Source organism: Ambystoma mexicanum, chromosome 3q (assembly GCF_040938575.1).
Source record: "Ambystoma mexicanum isolate Mex_15411 chromosome 3q, UKY_AmexF1_1, whole genome shotgun sequence".
NCBI classification, from domain to species: Eukaryota; Metazoa; Chordata; class Amphibia; order Caudata; family Ambystomatidae; genus Ambystoma; species Ambystoma mexicanum.
Window position 1 is genome coordinate 1,091,328,569 of NC_090926.1, and position 19,530 is coordinate 1,091,348,098.

The window sequence follows — 19,530 nt, forward strand, 5'->3', positions numbered from 1 at the left end:
CAGAGGAATGAATAGGAGAAGAAGGAAGAGGGGAAAGGAGGTAGGAGTCAAGGATGGAGAAAAGGGGTGAGGAATGAGGGGAGAAGGGAGGTGATGATTAAAATCTCCGTGTACAGTTAGAGGAGAGGTGTAGGGAGAGATGAGTGAAAGGAGGTGATCGAGGTCATCATAGAAGGAAGAAAGAGGGCCAGGGGGTCGATAGATGATTAGAAAGGAGATGGGGTGAGGAGAGGAAAAAGATTTGTAAAGAAATTCGAAGGAAGGGAAAGAAGGAAGAGATGGTGAGGAGGTAGAGGAAAGGTATTTAGGGTGGAAGAGGAGGCCAATACCTCCACCATGGCCAATAGAGGGAGAGATATGAGAGAAGGAGGACGAGGAGGTGGTTAGGGAAGCGGGGAAAGTAGTGTTGTTAGGAGGGATCCAGGTTTCAGTTAGACATAGGAAATGAAGGTTGAGACAAAACAACATATCTAAAACTGCTGCGGACTTATTGCAGATGGATCTGGCGTTCCAGAGAGCAATGTTCATGAGGCTGGAGGGTTCTACCCTGGAGGTTATCTAACTTGAGTTTCTGCATCTGCATCTCTTGTTACTTATCTTCCATGAGTATTTGGGTTTCTTCATCTTTGCATATATGTTTACATCATCACTTCAGTCAGATCTTCATTCTCTAGATATCCATGCATCATTTCAGTGCGTCCACGTATCTTCTCTTCATGACGTCACTTTGCACCTGTCAGACTTTACCTATAGTTCTTCTATGTTCAGTGGTGTCTACAGACCTACTTTTGCCATGTAATTCGGGGATACATTCAATACGGTTATCTCAGTGCATAATGCTTCTCATATCTTCGATGCAGTATTGGGATAATACCAGGTGTAATGCATAGTGCTTTCTTGCTATTCTTACAATATGCAAGAGGCGAGGGGGTGTACTGAGATGAGGAAGAGGAGGAAGGGGTCAATGTGGAATGAAAGGAACATCAAATGCAACATGCAGACTATGAGTGACATGTACATCTGCTTCCCTACAACCCTGTATGAGCTAGACCTATGAAACAAAGTTGTAAGCTTATGTTAATTGTTTGATCCCAACTCCTTAACTGCATTTTTAATGTGGGTCATGTTTGTATTGGAGTAGAGTAAAGATCATGCGAAAAATGCATGCGGACGGAATTATTATTTTCCCCATCCTCTATACTCTCTGCCATATTGATGTCCAAGCATTTACACAATCATCTGATTTTGATGCTGGCGGTAATGCATTGGATTCCTATGGAATCAGCCTGCTTTTTACACCAGCAAAAAGAAAGTGGATTCCATAGGAATTGTAAATGATACATTACATGCTTAAATTGCAGGTTTCATTTGCGTATATTGCAATACAAAGGGTGGCAAGAAGAAATATATAATGTTTTGTTCTTTATAATGGAATTTATTAAAGTTGCATGGAGAGCCCATTTTTGCATTTAAGTGCAGACATAAAAGGTTGCCTCCATGCAGTTTTCGAGGTTTTAGAGAATGACATTCAACGAGTTGCAGTCATTTAGCTCTGTAAAACCATAACACATGCAAAAAATGCAAAATTCTATTAAGGAGCCCTTGGGTTTTGCCACAAAAATGTAAGGTCAGAATGGGCAATACATCTAGAAATATAATTTCAAATATTCCTGATGAGTCTGCAGCTATTTTCATCACATTTTGTACAAAAATGAGCTTCAACGTTCAAACAGAAGGGTTATGAGTAAAGCCAGTCCTGTTTAAGTACAGATATTCATACATTAACCTGTCCTGTGTATTTGAGGTGTTAGACAGAATCACAACACATGAAGATTAGCTTCTGGCAAAATGATTTTACTGTAGTAATTCCTAGTGTTGTCCAAAGGGATAAGCCATGCTCGACCCACATGCAAAGCCCAGCAACTTGTGGCAGACAGTTATGGATTCGTTTTTCGCAGGCTGCAGATAGGAATATTGATATATTTACATACAGATGCCTTTTAGACCGAGCATGTATATGGACAACTGGATAGATCTGTGTCCCATATTTTGTAGGTAGATGGGACCATTTAGTTTTACAGAACAGATCCTGAATGAATTCCTTTTAAAGGGTTTGCATTTCAAATATCACTGGCACAAGTTATATTCCCTGTATACATTGGTTAGGTTCTCAAAAATTATTTATTCAAAAGCCAAACAATTACAGGAACATTAGTGTACTGTGATGAATCCTATGGTGTCATCACTGATCCACAGTCTAAAGTCTCCTCCCATGTGGCTGGGGGAAGGTAGCCGCTACCTGATCCTGACCCTCGTGGTGGTATTATGAGGGAGTATCACGCAGGAGGCGATGGCTGTTGGGGAGAGATGTGGTATACTCCTGTTTCATGTGAAGAACACCCTATAATTCCAGAGTTCCTAGTGGCATGTTGTCATTATTCAAATCCCTCGAAATGTGAGATCCTAAAACCCTTCCATGTCAAATATCCTGAATAAAATTTCATTCACACTTATTGTGTGCATAACGCCAGCATAACATCTTCTATCTCTAATGTTTCTAATTTAAACCTAAACGTGAACACATTTTACATTAAAAGGATTGATACTCCTAGGGACTCCAACTCCCATAAAGCCTCAAGTACTGAAACGAGGAAGAGGAGGAAGGAGTCAATGGGCCTCATTAGGACCCAGGCGGTAAGGGGTTTACGGCGGCGTAAACAGCACCGACCCTTACCGCCTGATTCCGAGGTCCCTTAGCGCCATGGAGGTTTTAACACCTGCTTTTAGCAGGTGTTAAAATCCATGGCGCTAAGGGACCTTGTTGTTAATTACGCCACCGTAATTTACGGTGGCGTAATTAACGCCTTCCCCACTCCCATTATGCCCTATGGGGCAACAATGGGAATGGGGAAGGGTAAATGGGTTAATGTGGACTTACCGCCCCACTCACCTCGGAATGGGGCGGTAAGTCCGCCAACCACCATGGCGTAAGAGGGAAAGAGGGAAAGGTGAGGAGAGCTGCAGAGCAAGCGAGGCAGGACGTGTGACCAACAGCAGAAGGAGAGACACGAGACAAGCCGTGCTGGAAAAGCAAAGCACTCACAGGCAACCACTGGGATGCTTGCTTCACCAGAGGAATGGGAATTCAGTGAGAGAGCAGTGGGAGAACAGCTGCAAAGCAGACGTGGTCTTGTGAAGCTACCCTGGTACCATCGGCAAGGAATTGGGAAGCCGATGCAGGTACCAAAAGAGGGTCTCACCAACCGGAGAAGCCTTCCCCGGAGAAAGCACTTTGTGCCAGCCAAACATCAGACCGGTGAGTTGGCCCAGAAAAGTTGAGGGTCTCGGGACATGTTTACAAACTAACAAACAATTGAATATTCGATTTGAATACCAAACAAATAGAGTGAAAGGCAAGTATTGTACAAATCTCCTTATATGAAGTATCAATTTGTGGAAAATTGGAACAAGCATTGCGACAAGCCAAGAGATTCTAAAGAAGTGGTCAACAGAAAGAACATGTATGAGATGTCAATCTGGGGAAACGTGGAACAGGCATTGCGACAAGCCAAGAGATTTTAAAGAAGCGGTTAACAGAAAGAACATGTATGAGATGTCAATCTGGAGGAATTTGGAACAAGTAGTACCTGAAGTACAAGAGGTATAAACAGTGAAGGAGTGTAACTGTATTATACTTAGGAGGGAAGTGAACATTGTAGAAAGACCTGGTGAACAAAGCTCATCAGGCAGTGCACTCTTTTTGGATAAAGATACCTGGCATCAGCGTACACATGGGGATATTGAAATTCCAGAAAAGGGGGATTCCTGGCAGTGAGTATACCGGGTTATCCCTAAACAAACGTATGAAAGACAGTGGCACAGTGAAAGATACCTGGCAAGCAAGTATACATGGTTATTGAAAGAGTCAAAAGACATATTCCTGGCAGGTGAGTATACTAGGAAACCATACTTGGAAAAGTAATGTGAAAGAGAGATTTTGCCATCCTGTCAATTTTGAAGTAGTTGTGAAAAATAGACAATCTATTCATTAAAGTTGAGAAGACTCCACCAAACAATGTTGTGGGAAAATACACTTTCTACATTTCTAAGGAATCACTGTTTGGGAAAAGACACTGTTTGACATCCTTAAGTAAAGTTGAAAAGACTTCCTGTTGCTCAATGTTATGGGAACAGACATGTCTGCTATTTCTGAGGAATATTTTTTTTAAAAAGACACTGTTTGCCATCCTTAACAAAGTGCTTTATGAAAGAGACTTTTCAGCTACTCTTAAAAACTAAGACTTTAGAGCAAATTTTGGTTAGCATTCCTGTAATAATCCAGGGGAAGGGTACCCCTATTGGATTGAAGGATTATTTGTTCAATGTTCATAATTTTTCTATGCACTTTTTATTAAGTACAATTCAGAAGATTTACCTTGCACCCTTTGATTGTTTGTTTAAGTGGGAGGGTCAAACATAGTTTGGACACGAGGACTGTTTTTAGCATTTTGATTACAAGATTCAGGCTAGTCTTTAGCTTTAGTTTCCCAGCTAGGGAAACTCTCTTCAGGATAGGGATATCCAACTCTTTTGAGTTAATAAAAAGTGTGATGTTGAAGACAGTACAACTTTGGGTCCACCTCTCATTTCAACATTGTTACCTACATTAAATAACAAGTGGAGAGGGCAGTCATTTGGCCATTTTTTATTTTCAGCAATAATCTGCAATATTGTTCAAGACTCTAAAGTTCAGAAAACGTCAACTTCAAGCCATTAGTAGCAGAGCAGTCACCACAACTCGTGCATGTTTGGCTTATTAGTCTGAATGAAACTTGTTTGTTACATTCTCTTGCTGTGCTTAGTTACGGGAGTCTCTTGCCTTTTTCACCCCTGCAACCAATGGGTTTTACTTAATGATCTATATTAAATATCTTTTGCATCAATGTAGTGAAATTAGCACTGGTGGGAAAGGCTGCCCTAGTGCAAAAAATGTATTCTTTCAATGCATTCTTGAACCAGGGAAAATTCTCAACTAGTGGTAGGACCTGGTTAACAATCATTGCCCTGCTGCAAAATGTGCCCTCGCAAGTGCCTGTGAGGAGCCTATGTGGAGCCTTGTGGAGCCTGGACGGAGCCGTCTGCCATGTGCTTTCTGTTTCTCTCCACGTGTCATTGCTGTTTGAATCACGGCGTGTCCTTCTATTCACTACGTGATCCTGACATTTTAAACAATATTTGCTATTTGGACTTGGACTTTTACTGTGAAAATACTGACACTGTTTATCTTGTACTTTCAGTGTTCTCAGCGGCCCCACCCCCTCGTTAGGCACGCTTGCTATATCTGGCACGGGCACCCGCCCCGGCGTGCGTGCCCCCGTAAGTGCCCTTGCAAGTGCTTGTTGAGCCTGTTTGGCTATGTGTGGCATGGTGGCCTACGTAACTTCATAATCTTTGGATTAGCTTTGTACTTTCAGTGGAGGGAGACTTCATCTCTAGTTTACTGCAAGGTAAATGATTCTCCGTTGTTACTCATTATTGTGCTTGTTGCAACACTAGTTTAAAGTATCAGTTAAGTGGTGGGGTGTAACAAATTGCTGTCTTACTCTCGCATTTGCTTTTGCTATACCTTACAACCTTGGCAATTACTCAACTGCATGTCGGAAGAGTTCACTGTGATTACAAAGAGTACTTGCGCGCGCAACTGCGCGCATATCTGCCTTCGTTGATTCATGAAATCGAATGTGCAGTACTTTTCCTCTACTTGCATGGAGTTAGCGTGAGCGTGGTTTGCGCAGAGGGCTGCAAAGGTGGCAGAACACCAAAAATGGGGAAGAACTTGTGAAGAAGAGAGCTTTCCGAGGGACGGCCTGCAGGCAGTACCTCGCCTGCCCACAATTGAACGGCACGTGACGTATTCATGGATTTGATCGTGGAACAATCTCGGCTGGGGAATGGCCACACAAGTCCTTCATACGATACACCACTGAAAGGCAGGCGTAAGTACACTTGCATGTAGGAATTGCAGCGTGCAGGTAAGGTTGCATGTCATTTACGGGGTTCGTGTACTGAATCGGGGTTCAGATGTAATTTAGGGGTGCACGTAAGCAGTTCAGCTGGGTGCAGGAACATTTTACGGGGATTCGCACACAGATTTCTTGAGTTAATGGCGAGGTAAGATTATTTTTACGCATGTTGTCAGTGTGCCGGATGCAGTCACGGTGGACCCCGTGCAGGGTCCCCGAGTCGCAGGCCTGCTTACAGGGGGAACCCCCTGCACTTTTTGAAGGGAGCTTATATTTGTGATCAGGTGAGCGCGTAAAGGGAGCTAGCTGTTCATGCTCTGTGTGTGGGCGCATCGGGGCGTTCCGTGCACGACTTGCAAATATGGTTAATTTGCGCTGTAAATTCCATGAATACACGGGGCGCACATTTTTCTTTATGCATGCAGGTTTGCGTAGTGTCCTTCATGGTGCCAGGTCTTTGCAGGATTTCGGCGCACATTTCCATGAATCAGGCCCACAGTGTCATTCTCCAAACGATAGGACAGTGTATCTTTCTTTGAGAAAGCTGCTCTTGGCGGTGCTACTCTGACTTGACTTGTGACAAGGGACACTCTGTCCGCACCAACATGGGATAGCAACGTTGGTTAACTGGTCTGGTCAAGGGGTGTATTCATTCAAGGAGCAAATGTTCTAAATCTATACCTTACCATTTAGTACCGTCTTTCAACCTCTCTGTGCTGATCTCCATGACATCAACAGTATCAACAAAGATCTGACTTACTAATGATCCCTGCTGCCAGGGGAGGGCCAAAACAATTTGGGCATGATGGTCCAACATCGTACGCCAACTCCACCTGGTGGCAACTTCCTCTATTGCAGCTCACCATCCTGGGTTATGTACTTGCACAACCGCTTGTTGGACCTCATGGGCATTAAGATCTAGCACTGGAGTGGTTGTTTCTTTCCTCTAAAATAGAGAGCAGCAAGTAACATCAAGTCCCTTCCTTTCCACCCCTTTGCTCTTGACTTGTTGTGTCCCCAAGAGTCTGCCCTTTCACCTTGGCTCTTTAATGTTAATATCACATGATTAGCCATTCCCATTGCTCCATACTCTGCATCCTTCTCACCTAATGCTGATGACACCTGGGTCGCCTTCACGTTGAGAATTTCTCCTCATGGCACAGACTCTATCTGAATCTGATTGCCTGCCCAGCATCAGTATCTGGATGATTGAAAATTGCCTGTACATGAATGCATCCAAAATAGAGATCATCTTAAACAGGACTTGCCTACCCTGCCTTCCATGCGGCCTACCTCAATGACTACCCGCCACCACTTTGTGTTCTTCTGCAAAAATGCAATAGGTCTCTTTCAATGAGATGCACTCTTTTCCCCCCATGACCCTAGCATTATCAAGAAGGTCTGCCAACATGCACACATACTGCAACACAACTACCATACCTTTATAGGTCACATATATAATGGCCTTGTACCCTCTAACATGGATGACTGCAACAGCCTGTATTTGGGTATTTACAAAGGCTTGGAATACCAGCTTCAAGCGCTACAAAATAAGGTCACTAGACTGATCTTGTGTCTAAGTCCTGAGATCACATTCCTGTTGAGAGCATTAATAGAAATGATGCACTATCCACTGGGTGTACTGGGGAGCAGGACCCACACATCTTCAACAGAATATCTCCAAACACCGCCTTGTGTGAATACTAAGATTGGCTTCTTATTTCTCCCTCTTGCCTGAAACCCCAAGAAAAAGAAGCTTGCTGGCAAGTCTCTTAACATAGCGGGCATAGCTCACTGACACTCAATAGCACTGTGCTTTGGATAACCCCTTTATTTATTTATTTATTTTACATTTTTAAAGCGCTCACACAGTCCGGGGACATTGAGGGCTGTTACAGGAATATGTTTCTTAGTTGTGTATTTAGAACGTGCCTAATATCCGGAGGATTTTTAAGCGCGGACCAGGGGGAACGAACCTGTGTTGCTTCGTGTGGTCTTGTTTCTAAGGCGAGCACGTTGCCGCTGAGCTATCCTCCCCTTCCTGTTCTATAAATGGCTGAAGGTGCACGTTTTTAAGCTATCCTTCGTGCCTGGTTCCTCCAGCTGCCTAGTTGCCCCCCCCCCAACCCTGGAGGTTGTAGATTGTTTGGCCACACTTACCTGCAAACCACACTCTTCTTGTAAAGCAAAGGTTGTGTTTCTGTTTGTGCCCACTGTATGCAGTATCTGACACTATCTACCACTATGATTTTCTTGCACGTCTCCACTCTCCCTTCACTAGCAATTAACCGGATGTTGAAGCCTCTGAATAAGATATGTATGCCAGGAATAGTTTCCAGTAACGGAAGTGCGTGAATGCATCAGGTGCTCGGGGGTGCATCTCGCGCATACACCCTGAGGGGCGAGTGGAATATTCAATTCGATAGCAGAGCTGAGCTATCGCTCAAGTAGGCCCCAACATCCGAGTGTGTCCTTGGATATCCACAGGTCTTAGGAAAAGTGCTTTTGCAAACACGCAGCTGAATGCAGCAAGCTAGCCACCTTTGCAAAAAGACACTTCCCCAAAAAGTGTCCTAAAAAGCTATTTTCAGAGCTAAAAACTGCTTTAGTGTGACTGCTCCCAAACCCCGGGGGCACTCTCCGTGAGCACAACAGAACGGAAACTTCTTTCACTGTCTTCAAAAAACTTTTATAAAACTTGTCTATTTAACAAATATGTATAACTGACTACGCACATTGAAATCTGTACAAGCGCCGTGATACAATACACATGAAACAAATAAATAAAAAATAAAAAAATTGAAAAATATTTGCCACTAGGAGTCTAATACTGCACGCATTTTGAAAAGGGTGTTTTTCAAAATGTGCCCGTATGCTATCTGTGAGGCTGTAGTGAGCTATGAAAACAATCTCTCTACTTTGGGTAAATAGGGGGTGCCCTCTAACCCTGGGTGTTTATAGCTGGAGGTAACTTTGGGGTGTCAGAGCAGACTTCACTTCAGTGCCTTTTACTGTTTCTTCAAAGAATCAACTCAGAATCGTGTGAAGCACCGCATCATATCACAAGGCGCGACAATATGAACTGGGGAGACAAAGGGCCACCGACTATGTGTCTATGATGTCACTGCGAATTCCCGCGCAAGATACCCTGGCTGATAAGAACCCTGCTGCTCATATAAAAGAGTTATTTATTTTTAGTTATTGGGTGTTTACAATGCGCCTCTACAGTAAATGGTGTTTCAGGGCACAACAAGACCGAAAAAGCGAGGGGAAACAGGGATGAAGAAAAACAAAATGGTCCTACTATGCCTTGTGACGTTCTGATCGGGCTATTGCAGTAACACAAAGCGGTCAATTTAGTTTCTTCTATATCCAGTATAGCACATTGAAACTCTGTTTAAAGCATATGTTTGCTTGATAGTCACTGTTTGGAGTTCCTTAATATATTTGAAAATAATCTTCTTAAGAACCACCTGTACGTCGTAACCTGTATCTGTTTAAAGAATGTCACTTCGCACTCAAGTAACTAGCGCCCTGATGCCTGAGGGTCTGGTGCGCTTCTATAAATGCAAAATAAACAAATAATGGCCATATTGTGTTCATAGAAGCTGTAGATCTGATTGCGTACCTCAGTCGGCCTCCTGATGGTTTGAACCCGCAAATTCCACCAAAGCTAGAGGGTACTCGGATGCTGCCGCCAGTATCCGAACCTAACCCCAGTATGGATCCACCGCCTGCGATCAGCGCGCCTTCTCCTCCGGTGGAGCCCCCTGACGTTTTCTTCCGGTTCAGCGGGTTCAGCGTTTGCCCGTATATTGGGTTACTGCATTCGAAGCTGCATGGGGTCAAATACAACTCATGTTACTCACCTCAACATGCACATGTTGGAGTATTGCGCACGAGAGGATTATTGCAAATATATACACTTTAAGGCAGAGACAAACCAGCGGTCCAAAATGATAGGTACATTTTGTTTCAAGTGAGTCCCCATCCCCAAAAAGTGTCCTTTCACCAACATTATATGAGTTGTGAATATTTTCTATATCAACAAACAGGTGCGTGAAACATGCCAGCCACCCTTTAACTCCTTAAATGCTGAGCTCGATGCAGGTCTATGCTAATAGGACAAGCATATTCATCCTTAGCACTTAGGGGGTTTAACAAGCATTGCCAAAGCCAATAGTTGTATACGCAATTTCCATCTCTTGACATCATGTACTGAGGGAGTACTATTATTAGCCTGATATGCCTTGGTAATAACTTCACATGGCACACATTATTATCATACATCAGTTATTTTCAGCAGAAGCACACACATTCACACGTTTTCCAGGTGTTAAAACAAGGTAGTCGCAACACTGGCATTAAATGCCCAGATGCCCACATCATGGTCAACAACGGAATGGCCAATAAGCATGGCCGTGATAGGTTCAATTATGCCTAAATAGGATGGCACTGCCAGAGTCCATTATTCTAACGGTGGACCAAGTAAAGGGATTTTCAGTGCTCCTTTCAAGAAATACTGCTGCTAATAACTTAATGGTAAAGTTGCCTGGTCAACTAAAACAAATAAAATACAAATTAAAGCTAATGGTGCAGAGATGTTTAAATGGGGGTTTCCAAGAGGCAACAGAATGGCATCTGTAGAATCATCATTTTTTTTAGCATTTTCAATTTTTTAACACAAAGTGAAGGTGGTTTTCTGCCAGACAGGCACTTTCCGCATATGACAGTGGTTACAACTAAGCTCACTTCTGGCTCAGGGAGTGAGCAACCTAATCACGTCCATCCAAGTAGTGGATACATATATACCTCTTTTATAATCAAATCAAAGGCACACCAGTAGCTGAGATAATCAAACAAGAAAGTGTGTCCCAACAAGAAAAGATCCCCCTCTAACAGTGAGATAATTCACTGTGTGCTGTCTCCATATTCACTTGCTGGAAGAGGAATCACTCCTATCTAGGTGCATCTAATTACTTCTCTAGTGTGTAGTCCTGGTGATGGCTCTCTACCCAACGGGTGGCCATCAGTGGGCCTCATTCCGAGTTCGGAGGTAACCACGCCTCTATTCCGAGGTCGGAGGGACCGGTAATTCCCCATTCACCAGGGCCATTCCCCATTCCCATTTGAGCCCCCATAGGGCTCAATGGGAAGGGGGAAGGCGGCAATGACGGTACTGTAAATTATGGTACCGTTATTGACCCCGGAGTCCCTTTGCGGGTCCTTCCTTAACGCCTGCTAAAAGCAGGCGTTAAGGAAGGACCCGCAAAGGGAACTCGTAGTAGGGCGGTAAGGGTTAAACGGCACCGGTCTCGTTACCGGTGACCGTTAACCCTTATCGCCCTACTCGGAATGAGGCCCATTGTGTGTTATTAAATAACACGTACTATTTTATCCTCATAAAAGCTCTCAAATATGTAGGAGCAAAGACACTCTATATTGGACACTCAACATATATATATAAAGAAAGATTTAACATGTTGTATTTCTTTGGCTAACACAATTAGACAAGTTCTACAATAGCAGTTTCTAGATACAAACAATTATTAAATAGGCAATAGTGATTCAAGAAACCTAAAGTCAGAATCAATAATAGAACGAAACAAGGTTGAAGGAATTAGAAAGGTCTAAAGCAATTACAATTGGTATTTAGAACCAAACATTGTTTTAAGCACATCAACAAACAAATTGCAAAACAAAAAATAGCATGAATAAAGCAATTTATTATGACCAAAAACGAATCACTGGTTGGTCAATTTCTCGTAGCATGTAGTACAGTTACACCTATAGGTTTGAGAAATTGTCTTGATCTTATGTCATTCTACTGTTAAGTAGGACACAGTGTCTATTTGAATCTACTCTGGGTCTACGTATGTCGCCTGCGTAGTTCTTAAGTGGCTCACCACTCATGCGTGTCTGAATGTTGACGCAGGAGTGCACTACGTTTCGGCAGGGAGATGGAATATCCGCCTTCCTCAGGACCCAAGTTAGATGTAGTGTTGGGAGGACCCTGAGGAAAAGAATAAAAAGAGTAAAACTGGGGAAGAACCGACTGGTCAGGGATATATAGTACCTATCAAGTTGGTATGTGCCCTATGCGTACACATTGGTTGGCTCAAAGAAGTCTCACCTAGAAGAGTGAAAGGTTGCAAGACCAAAACAGATAGTGAACAGTAAGAGAAGCTGCCAGGATGAGGCATGCATGTGGATTTAAAAATAAGCACAAGTTAAAAACAGCTAATTGTGGCAGAGAGTGTATTGAACAAAGCGGGCAGTGGGGTGCACATTTATGTAGAGGAGTGCACCAATTGCAGAGGGTCCTGTACAAAAACAGAGGGGGTACTGCATGCTCACCAAACAGTGGGAGTGTGGGCCCATGCATTGTGTTCATATTAGAAATTGGACAATTGTTGTCAAATGAAAATGTTGTGGTATTATTAGGAGCAAAGTTACAGACATACTCTTTTTAAGCAGAAATAAGGTTATCCTTTTTTACACTGGCCTTGAACCCATGGGTTTAGAAGATGGAAACGAAATGTTCTAGCAAATAAGCAAGCATCCCCCATTCAGAATGGATGGTGTTGTATCCTAGTAGTGTACGGTCTATATCTGGTATGAGAGCTGTGGGACTGTGAGTGGAGCTTGGAATGATGGTCTGAGGCATGGAAGGTGGAGAGTGAGAGGGTTCCAGTGAGGACGGTTAGGGACTTGCAGGGAGAGAGCCAGGGTTGAAGGCTGCATGACTATTGATCTCCTATTCTCACCTTCCTACTGTTGCTGTAACTAAATAAAGAAGACTTACCTTTTGTAGTACTGGCTCCCTGGTGGTTACTGTGCGTCGTGCTTGAAGTTTATACCACCAGTAGATACATCAGATACCAGATCGATCCTGACAATGTTTGCACCTCAACAGCGAGTGAGAGCGAATAACCTCAAGTGGTTGGGTTCAACATAAAATGCAACCTCGAAGCATGTTTAGCAGCGGCTGATCTAGCCAGAGATGATAACAAGCAGAGCGTTTTGTTTGGAAGGAGCTAGTACATTGCAAGCTCTCTCTAATGAACAATCTGACATTTTTGGAATTTCCCATGATGCTTATCTCTGACCCACTGCATCTCCACTGGGGGTATGGCACTCTGGGAATCACTAGAAACAGGGCTGACACTCTTTTTAGGGAGATGTCCCCATTGGATATCAACAGGAGGTTTGGAAGCCACATATATTTATGTTAGTGTTCACCTAAAAATGGACTGGAACACCCCCCTCTACCCCCCACACCTCAGCGTGTTGGTTATTTGTTGGCATTGTTTACAATTCAAAGTCATCTTCCCTAGTAAAGGTTTTTGTGGAGGGAGAAGAGACTCTTACCGTATTGTCCCTGAGGAAGAGGAGGGACAACAACTGTGAGAATGTGTAGCTTTCCTGTAATTAAGGAGCAAGAGACCAGGGCACATTGATCCTCCAAGGGAGACAATGCACCTGGGGATGTCCCAGTACATCTCAGCCTGGGTGGGAAGTCACAGAGGAGCAAGATGAACTGGGTGACTTCCAGCCCTCTAAGATGAGTAGCAATACCCTTGAGATGGATGGGGATGCAGACTTTATTCATACATCAATAATAGAAATGACTCAGGTAGTTGGCAAAAAGGATAACTGTTTTAATATCAATTATCTAAAACAGGGAGTACAGCTGACATCAACAGATGTCTCAGCGCAAATTCTCTCAATGCATCTTAGAAAAAAGCATTCTTTTATAGCAAAAATCATCATAGGTGACGTCAACTTACGTATTTACTACGGTCATCCTACATGGCAAACTACATAACCTATTGAAGAACGTGATAGGGTCTAAGGGAATATCTAAGTATACGTTCTATACTAGTATGGGACAGTGAAAGAAAATAATTGGTTTCTTTACATCAGGTGGGGCAACTAAAACCTCCCCTTAAACAGGGCACTATGAACATCACTAAATACACAACGTCCTATTGGCTACACAAACTATAGGACCCTTGATTATGTGGTCCCCTACAATTGGTTGACCCTCTAACCTTCATCAGTACTTTTCCTCCTGCAATAGCAGCATGTAGGCTGGGCTCCCAGGTTCTGGTGAACTTGTCTTGTCCATAGCTTCCCACCAATTAGCATATGCATCTATCATCACCTCAGTGACCTGCTGCCAATTAGGACTTTGACATTTTCCTTGGGAGTGTTCTTAGCTCTGGAAAATTCAGGGAGTGAAGGCACGCTCTGCCCTCATGCATTGTGGACAACTGGCCCCTATGACGTAGGCCTATTGAAGGGGGTTGGAGAATAGAAAATGAAATTGAAACTAGGAGCAATTTTACCTCAAGCACAACAGTATCCCATGTCTCGAGAGGCAGATTGTGGGATGTTTTACCCATGCATCCGATCCCTACCTCAAAACTGTGCAGTACTGACATGGAAAACATCATGATGGCCAGAGCTTCCCAGAAAATGCACAGGGAAGTGCATGAAGAATAGGCTGCCACCCTTTTTGCCGATGTTATGGGCACAGAAGGACACTGCCTAAAACCACCATTGGGCTACCCACACAGTAGTCTGAAACCATTGGGAATGGCAATGCTGATTGCCAAAAGCAACCTAGAATTGTGGGGAATTCATTTTCTTAAATCCCAAAAAGGGGTGCAGTACCAGTACTCACCACTATCAGAAAGCCGGCGTTTTAAAACCACCAGATTTTGTTTAAAACTGAATAAATGAACCCAAGGCAAGCCAAAGAAAGACTTACTGAGAGGTGGATACAATGTAAAGTTAAATTCTGAAGTGACTTGAAGGTTTATAACAAGACTGGCTGAGCTGTGGATTTCAGCAGTTTAAGTAAATTTGGACTGAAAGACACTAAAAATCTAAATGTTTAAAAGAAATGAGTGACCTACTTTTGAGTGTCACATAAGTTGTCACTGTTAAAATGCCATAGTTTTGAACTTAGAATCAGCATTCTAGCTGCATATGTAAACATTGTCTTGACTTAAACTGGGTAACAAAAAGTGACATTTTATCTGAAACCTGGCTTAAGGAACTGAATTCTGCCCACCAGCTACCCCCGACAGGAGATGAGACTTGCACAACAGCTGTGTTCCCAGGCCTAGCTGCCCTTTTGCTGCTCCCACCAAAAGGGATATGACACTTCCCTGATTGAATTACCTGGGCTCTGCAGGAAATTGAACAAAGCCCTGTCCTGACTCAGGCAAATGTTTTATTATGGGGGCCGTAAAAAGTGGCTTCCTCCTGGAAAGAAAGGGGAGGAGCACTGCCTGTGAGAGCAAGCTGGCTTGGCAGAACTGGAAAAACCAGAAATTCAACCTTGTGCTGGGGGGAAGACACACCCCTGTAGCCAGAATATGGTTTTAGAAAAAGATGAATAACTCATAGTACAGACTTGTCATAATTATTTAAATGATACCAGAATTCTTGTGATTTTTCTGCCCACATTTTAAGAGGTTTTTAGAACCGGTGGCATGAATCGGGGGGCAAGCTAGCAGTTAAGAGGGTATTACTTAAAATGTATGCATGTTAAAAATCTGACACTTCATCAATTAATGTCCATACTCCTTGCGCACATGTGTGTAGATTTGGGTTAATGTCCGATATTGCGAAACCAGTTAAAAAGTGCAAATGTCGCCATTTCTGAATGCAAGCTCCCAGGAAGAGCAGATTTGGACAGGGTATACCTCCTGTGACTGGTGATGGGTGCATGTAATTTTAAACAAATGTGTACCTGTGCAAATATGTCTTTTGCATCAAAATATAGATTGTGTGTAAGTTGACAGGGGTGGGTTCTCTGTATCATAAACAGACCTCATCATGATGACACTTCATTTCATTCCCCCAATCAAGTGGAAGAGGATGAAGTGGCCAATGACAAGTGGAGAGGGGTAGAGCCTAGTGATGCTGCACACACACCCAGTTTCAAAACACATAAAAGCAGACAGACAGGACAGATAGAGACCTTAAAATCCATTTGCTGCGGGACGCTCTGCCGGGAAAATCCATACTTTACCTCCATCAACCTTCAGAGAGCCAACATAGAGACTTCAATCTATCCACATCCAGAGATCCAGACTTCAAATCTATCAAATTTCCAGAACCAGAGGCAGAGCAGAGCTGACCCAGACCACTGTTAGCAGAACCAGAGAGCTGACCCAGATCACTGTGAAGTGGAGAGACCAGAGTCCAGTCTAAAATCTGACCAGATCCGTGGCAAGGCCCATTTAATTCAAGAATATAGTGTTAGTACCTAGCAAAACTGTGCAGAACCAATCTCTTAGTTAAAATAATCTAATCCAAGCTATTTTAATCTAAGTAGAACTGCCTCCTAACTGTCACCTGTCATTTGTACAGCTGTCACTTGTCTTTTTGAACTTTAAAATTTCAAATCTGAAAAACGACCTTTATTTAATCGCTCATATCTCCGTGACCGTTTGTGCTAGAGACTTGCAGTAACTTTCATCTGGAAGCTGAGATCCTAGGCTGTCCTACGACCCCAAAATGATAGTGCTAGTCCTTGTAGTTCCTATGAAATCGCGAAAAACACACTCGCGAATTTGCCACGATTTGCAAAATTTCTTCACGTGTGAAAACAGCAGTTTTCTTGCTTTCATTTGCCAAAAATTCGTTTAACCTGCTAGTTACTCCTAGATCCTTTCTAAAGTGAGCCTGAACTCATCCCAAGTATATTTCACTCACCCTGAACCTCTAGAGGGAATTAAAAGCATTTTAGCATATTTTTCACTTCATTGCCAGCACATATAAAAGCATTTTGGGCCTGTGTTCCAACTTCTGTGGTCTAAGCTTGCTGGGGTGAACTGAATTACATTTGATTGCATTTCTGAGAACTGTGTGATTTCCTTCCATTTCCTTGCATTGCATAAAGGGGGGAGGGGATTGCCAGAGAAAAGTGATTCCATTGTTTTGTTGAACGCCTATTGAGTATTTTCTGTACTGCATTTTCATTCCACCTTGCATCCATTTGAAACCATAAAGTATTGTTGCTATCTTATCCATCCTATAACCACTCATCATTGATTATAAAGAAGTGTGCTAGTGCCAGACTATCCATTATTGATTACTGCTCAGATTAGGTGTGAAATTCAATTATTAAATTAGTATAAAGTGTGATATATATATCTATTGTTAAATTATCAAATAAACCTTTTAACTTGCAAAACAGAACTACTTCTTGGCTCAGTGGGGTCAGGGGGATTCCAAGGGAGGGGTGTTATATAGGGGTAGTCATCCAGAACGCATGAACTGGACATAAAGATATATTAATAAGGGTTTCCATTCAGTATCCCAGACTAGGCATTGACTTAGCTGTAGTGTTGAATTGAATCCTCTTACAAATTGGGGGCTCGTGCCGGACGTTTGGATTAGATCTATCACTTGTGCAGATTAATACAGTGTGCCAGCTGACCAGATACACATATCCGGTCGGATCACACGCTGTGTTACGCTGTAAAGCACTCCTCAAAGGAACGCTCTAAGGAAAAGGTCTGTTTTGCAAAAATAAAATACTAATTTCTATAAGTCAGGACAGAGACCAATCTCTAGAATGACGACCTTAGTAGACATGAAAATAGCCAGAGAGCACTTATTTGTGAGAGGTGAGTGGACTCATCAGGACCAGACGGTCTGGTTGCAAGCAATCGCACCCCAGATCACGGAAACAGGGTCAGATATATGGAGATATCAGGGTCCCCTACATGTGGCCCTGAGTGAACTATATTTGGCCCCGAAGGCTAAGGATGAACAAGACAAGATGGTTCGGATAGCGGCATACCTGTACCTATATATGGGAGACATGCAGGATAAATGTACTGAAAGCCAAGATCTGGCGAATAAGCGACAGATGGCGTTAGAAAAGGTCCAATCTGACCTGGTCTCTTCTGAGCAGAGGCTGCAGGGGAGCCAGGAGTCAGAAAATGAGAGTAGACAGCACATCATTAAAATAAAGAGGGATATGGACATCCTGCAACAGGAAAAGGCTGACCAGGATACCAGATTTCTGGCCTTGCAGAAGGAGTACCAAGAAGGTTTGGACTCCCTACTGCAGAGCCAGAAAAAGCTGGAGCAACAGTTAGACTTCAATAGGGCATGTGCTGAGCAGGTAGTCACCCTGCAAAGCCACCTAGATAGGGAGAAGGCAGAGAGCAACAAGCTGATTTTGAAAGACCTGGATACCCAGGCAGAGTTTGATGAAGAACGCCAGAAAGCTGGTGCCTTTCAAAGGCAGAGGGACGACCTGGCAGCACAAATGCAGGCTCTTAGCCAGGAAAGAGACGCCTTAGGCCAGGAAGTCTGCCATTTAAAAAGAAAAACAGAAGAAAATCACTTGGCCCTCCAGGGGCTGGGTGACCTCCAAAAAGAATGCCAGAACTTGTTAGAACACACCAGGAGGGTGGAGGATGCTCTGGCAAGAAAGGAATAGGCCAATAGGGACACAGCTCAGGAGGTAACCCTCCTGCAGCAAAGACTGGCCCAGTGCTCCAGGACCAATCAGGAAATGCAGAGAGAGAATGAGGCCCTCTGCCAGCACAATGATAGGCTCCAGTAACAGGTAGTGATGCAGGAGAGACTGATAGAGTCGAGTAAGGCCTTAACTGAGGAACTGAAAGCGCAGGCTCTTGCATTGCAACAGGGAGCAGGGGCGGATAGAGACCAGGTTCTCTGGGAGAGGGAGACTCATGAGCATAACCTCAGGAGCCCTAGTACCAGAGGCCTTTATCTCTCTCAGTCCCTGGACTCTGACACCCCCATGTCCCCTGGCGCACATGAGCACAGGGCCACAGGGATGGCAGATTACTATCCAGCCAGAAGCATGGGGCTCATAGGCCAGTGCCACCCAGGAATGAAGGGGCAGGCATCCGGGTATGGGCACCCAAGCACAGTGCAATTTAGTGGGGAACCCCAGGAGAGTAGGCCCATTAAGGGCATCCTGAAAACCTCTGCCCAGTTAGGTCAGTGGGGGGGTACCCATCAAATCCTGGCAGCAAGGAGGGATCTGAAGACTCCTCTGAACGGTACAGGACACAGGAGACCAGGTCCCCACATTCTGCCAGCCATTCTCAGGCTCGCAGAATCCGGGAAAACCTGGAAGATCAGACAGGAACCTCTGGGAGCAGTGCCTCTGAGTCAGAGGACGAATGGACAAGGGTTACCCGAACCAAAAAGGCCAATAAGACAAAAAGGGCCTTGCTTAAGGACCCCTTAAGGCAGATTAAGGCAATCATGAGCGTCATCACGCCTTATCATAAGAATGCCAAGTATTCTGTTTGGGAGCACTTAGAGTTGTTTGAGCAAATGATGGAGACTTTCCATTTGAAGGACAGCCAAAGCTGTATTCAATATGTAAAGTGGACCTTCTCCCCGGAATACTCCAGTTTCTTTGCGGGGCTGGAGGACCAAAATCATTTAAGATGGTCCACCTATAAGGCGGCCATCTTGAAACATTTTTCTACTC

At 43.7% G+C, this 19,530-nt stretch overlaps 1 protein-coding gene across 1 annotated transcript in view; it reads right to left on the reverse strand.

The window, feature by feature from the left end:
* LOC138581961 (fatty-acid amide hydrolase 1-like) overlaps window positions 1-19,530 on the reverse strand; it is a gene marked incomplete at its 5' end in the record, with an annotated part of 308,818 nt that overhangs the window by 216,078 nt on the left and 73,210 nt on the right. The window contains one exon of the mRNA XM_069652870.1: window positions 9,652-9,858. Within this exon, the coding sequence (XP_069508971.1) occupies window positions 9,652-9,858 (207 nt within the window). The remainder of the gene's footprint in view (window positions 1-9,651; window positions 9,859-19,530) is intronic.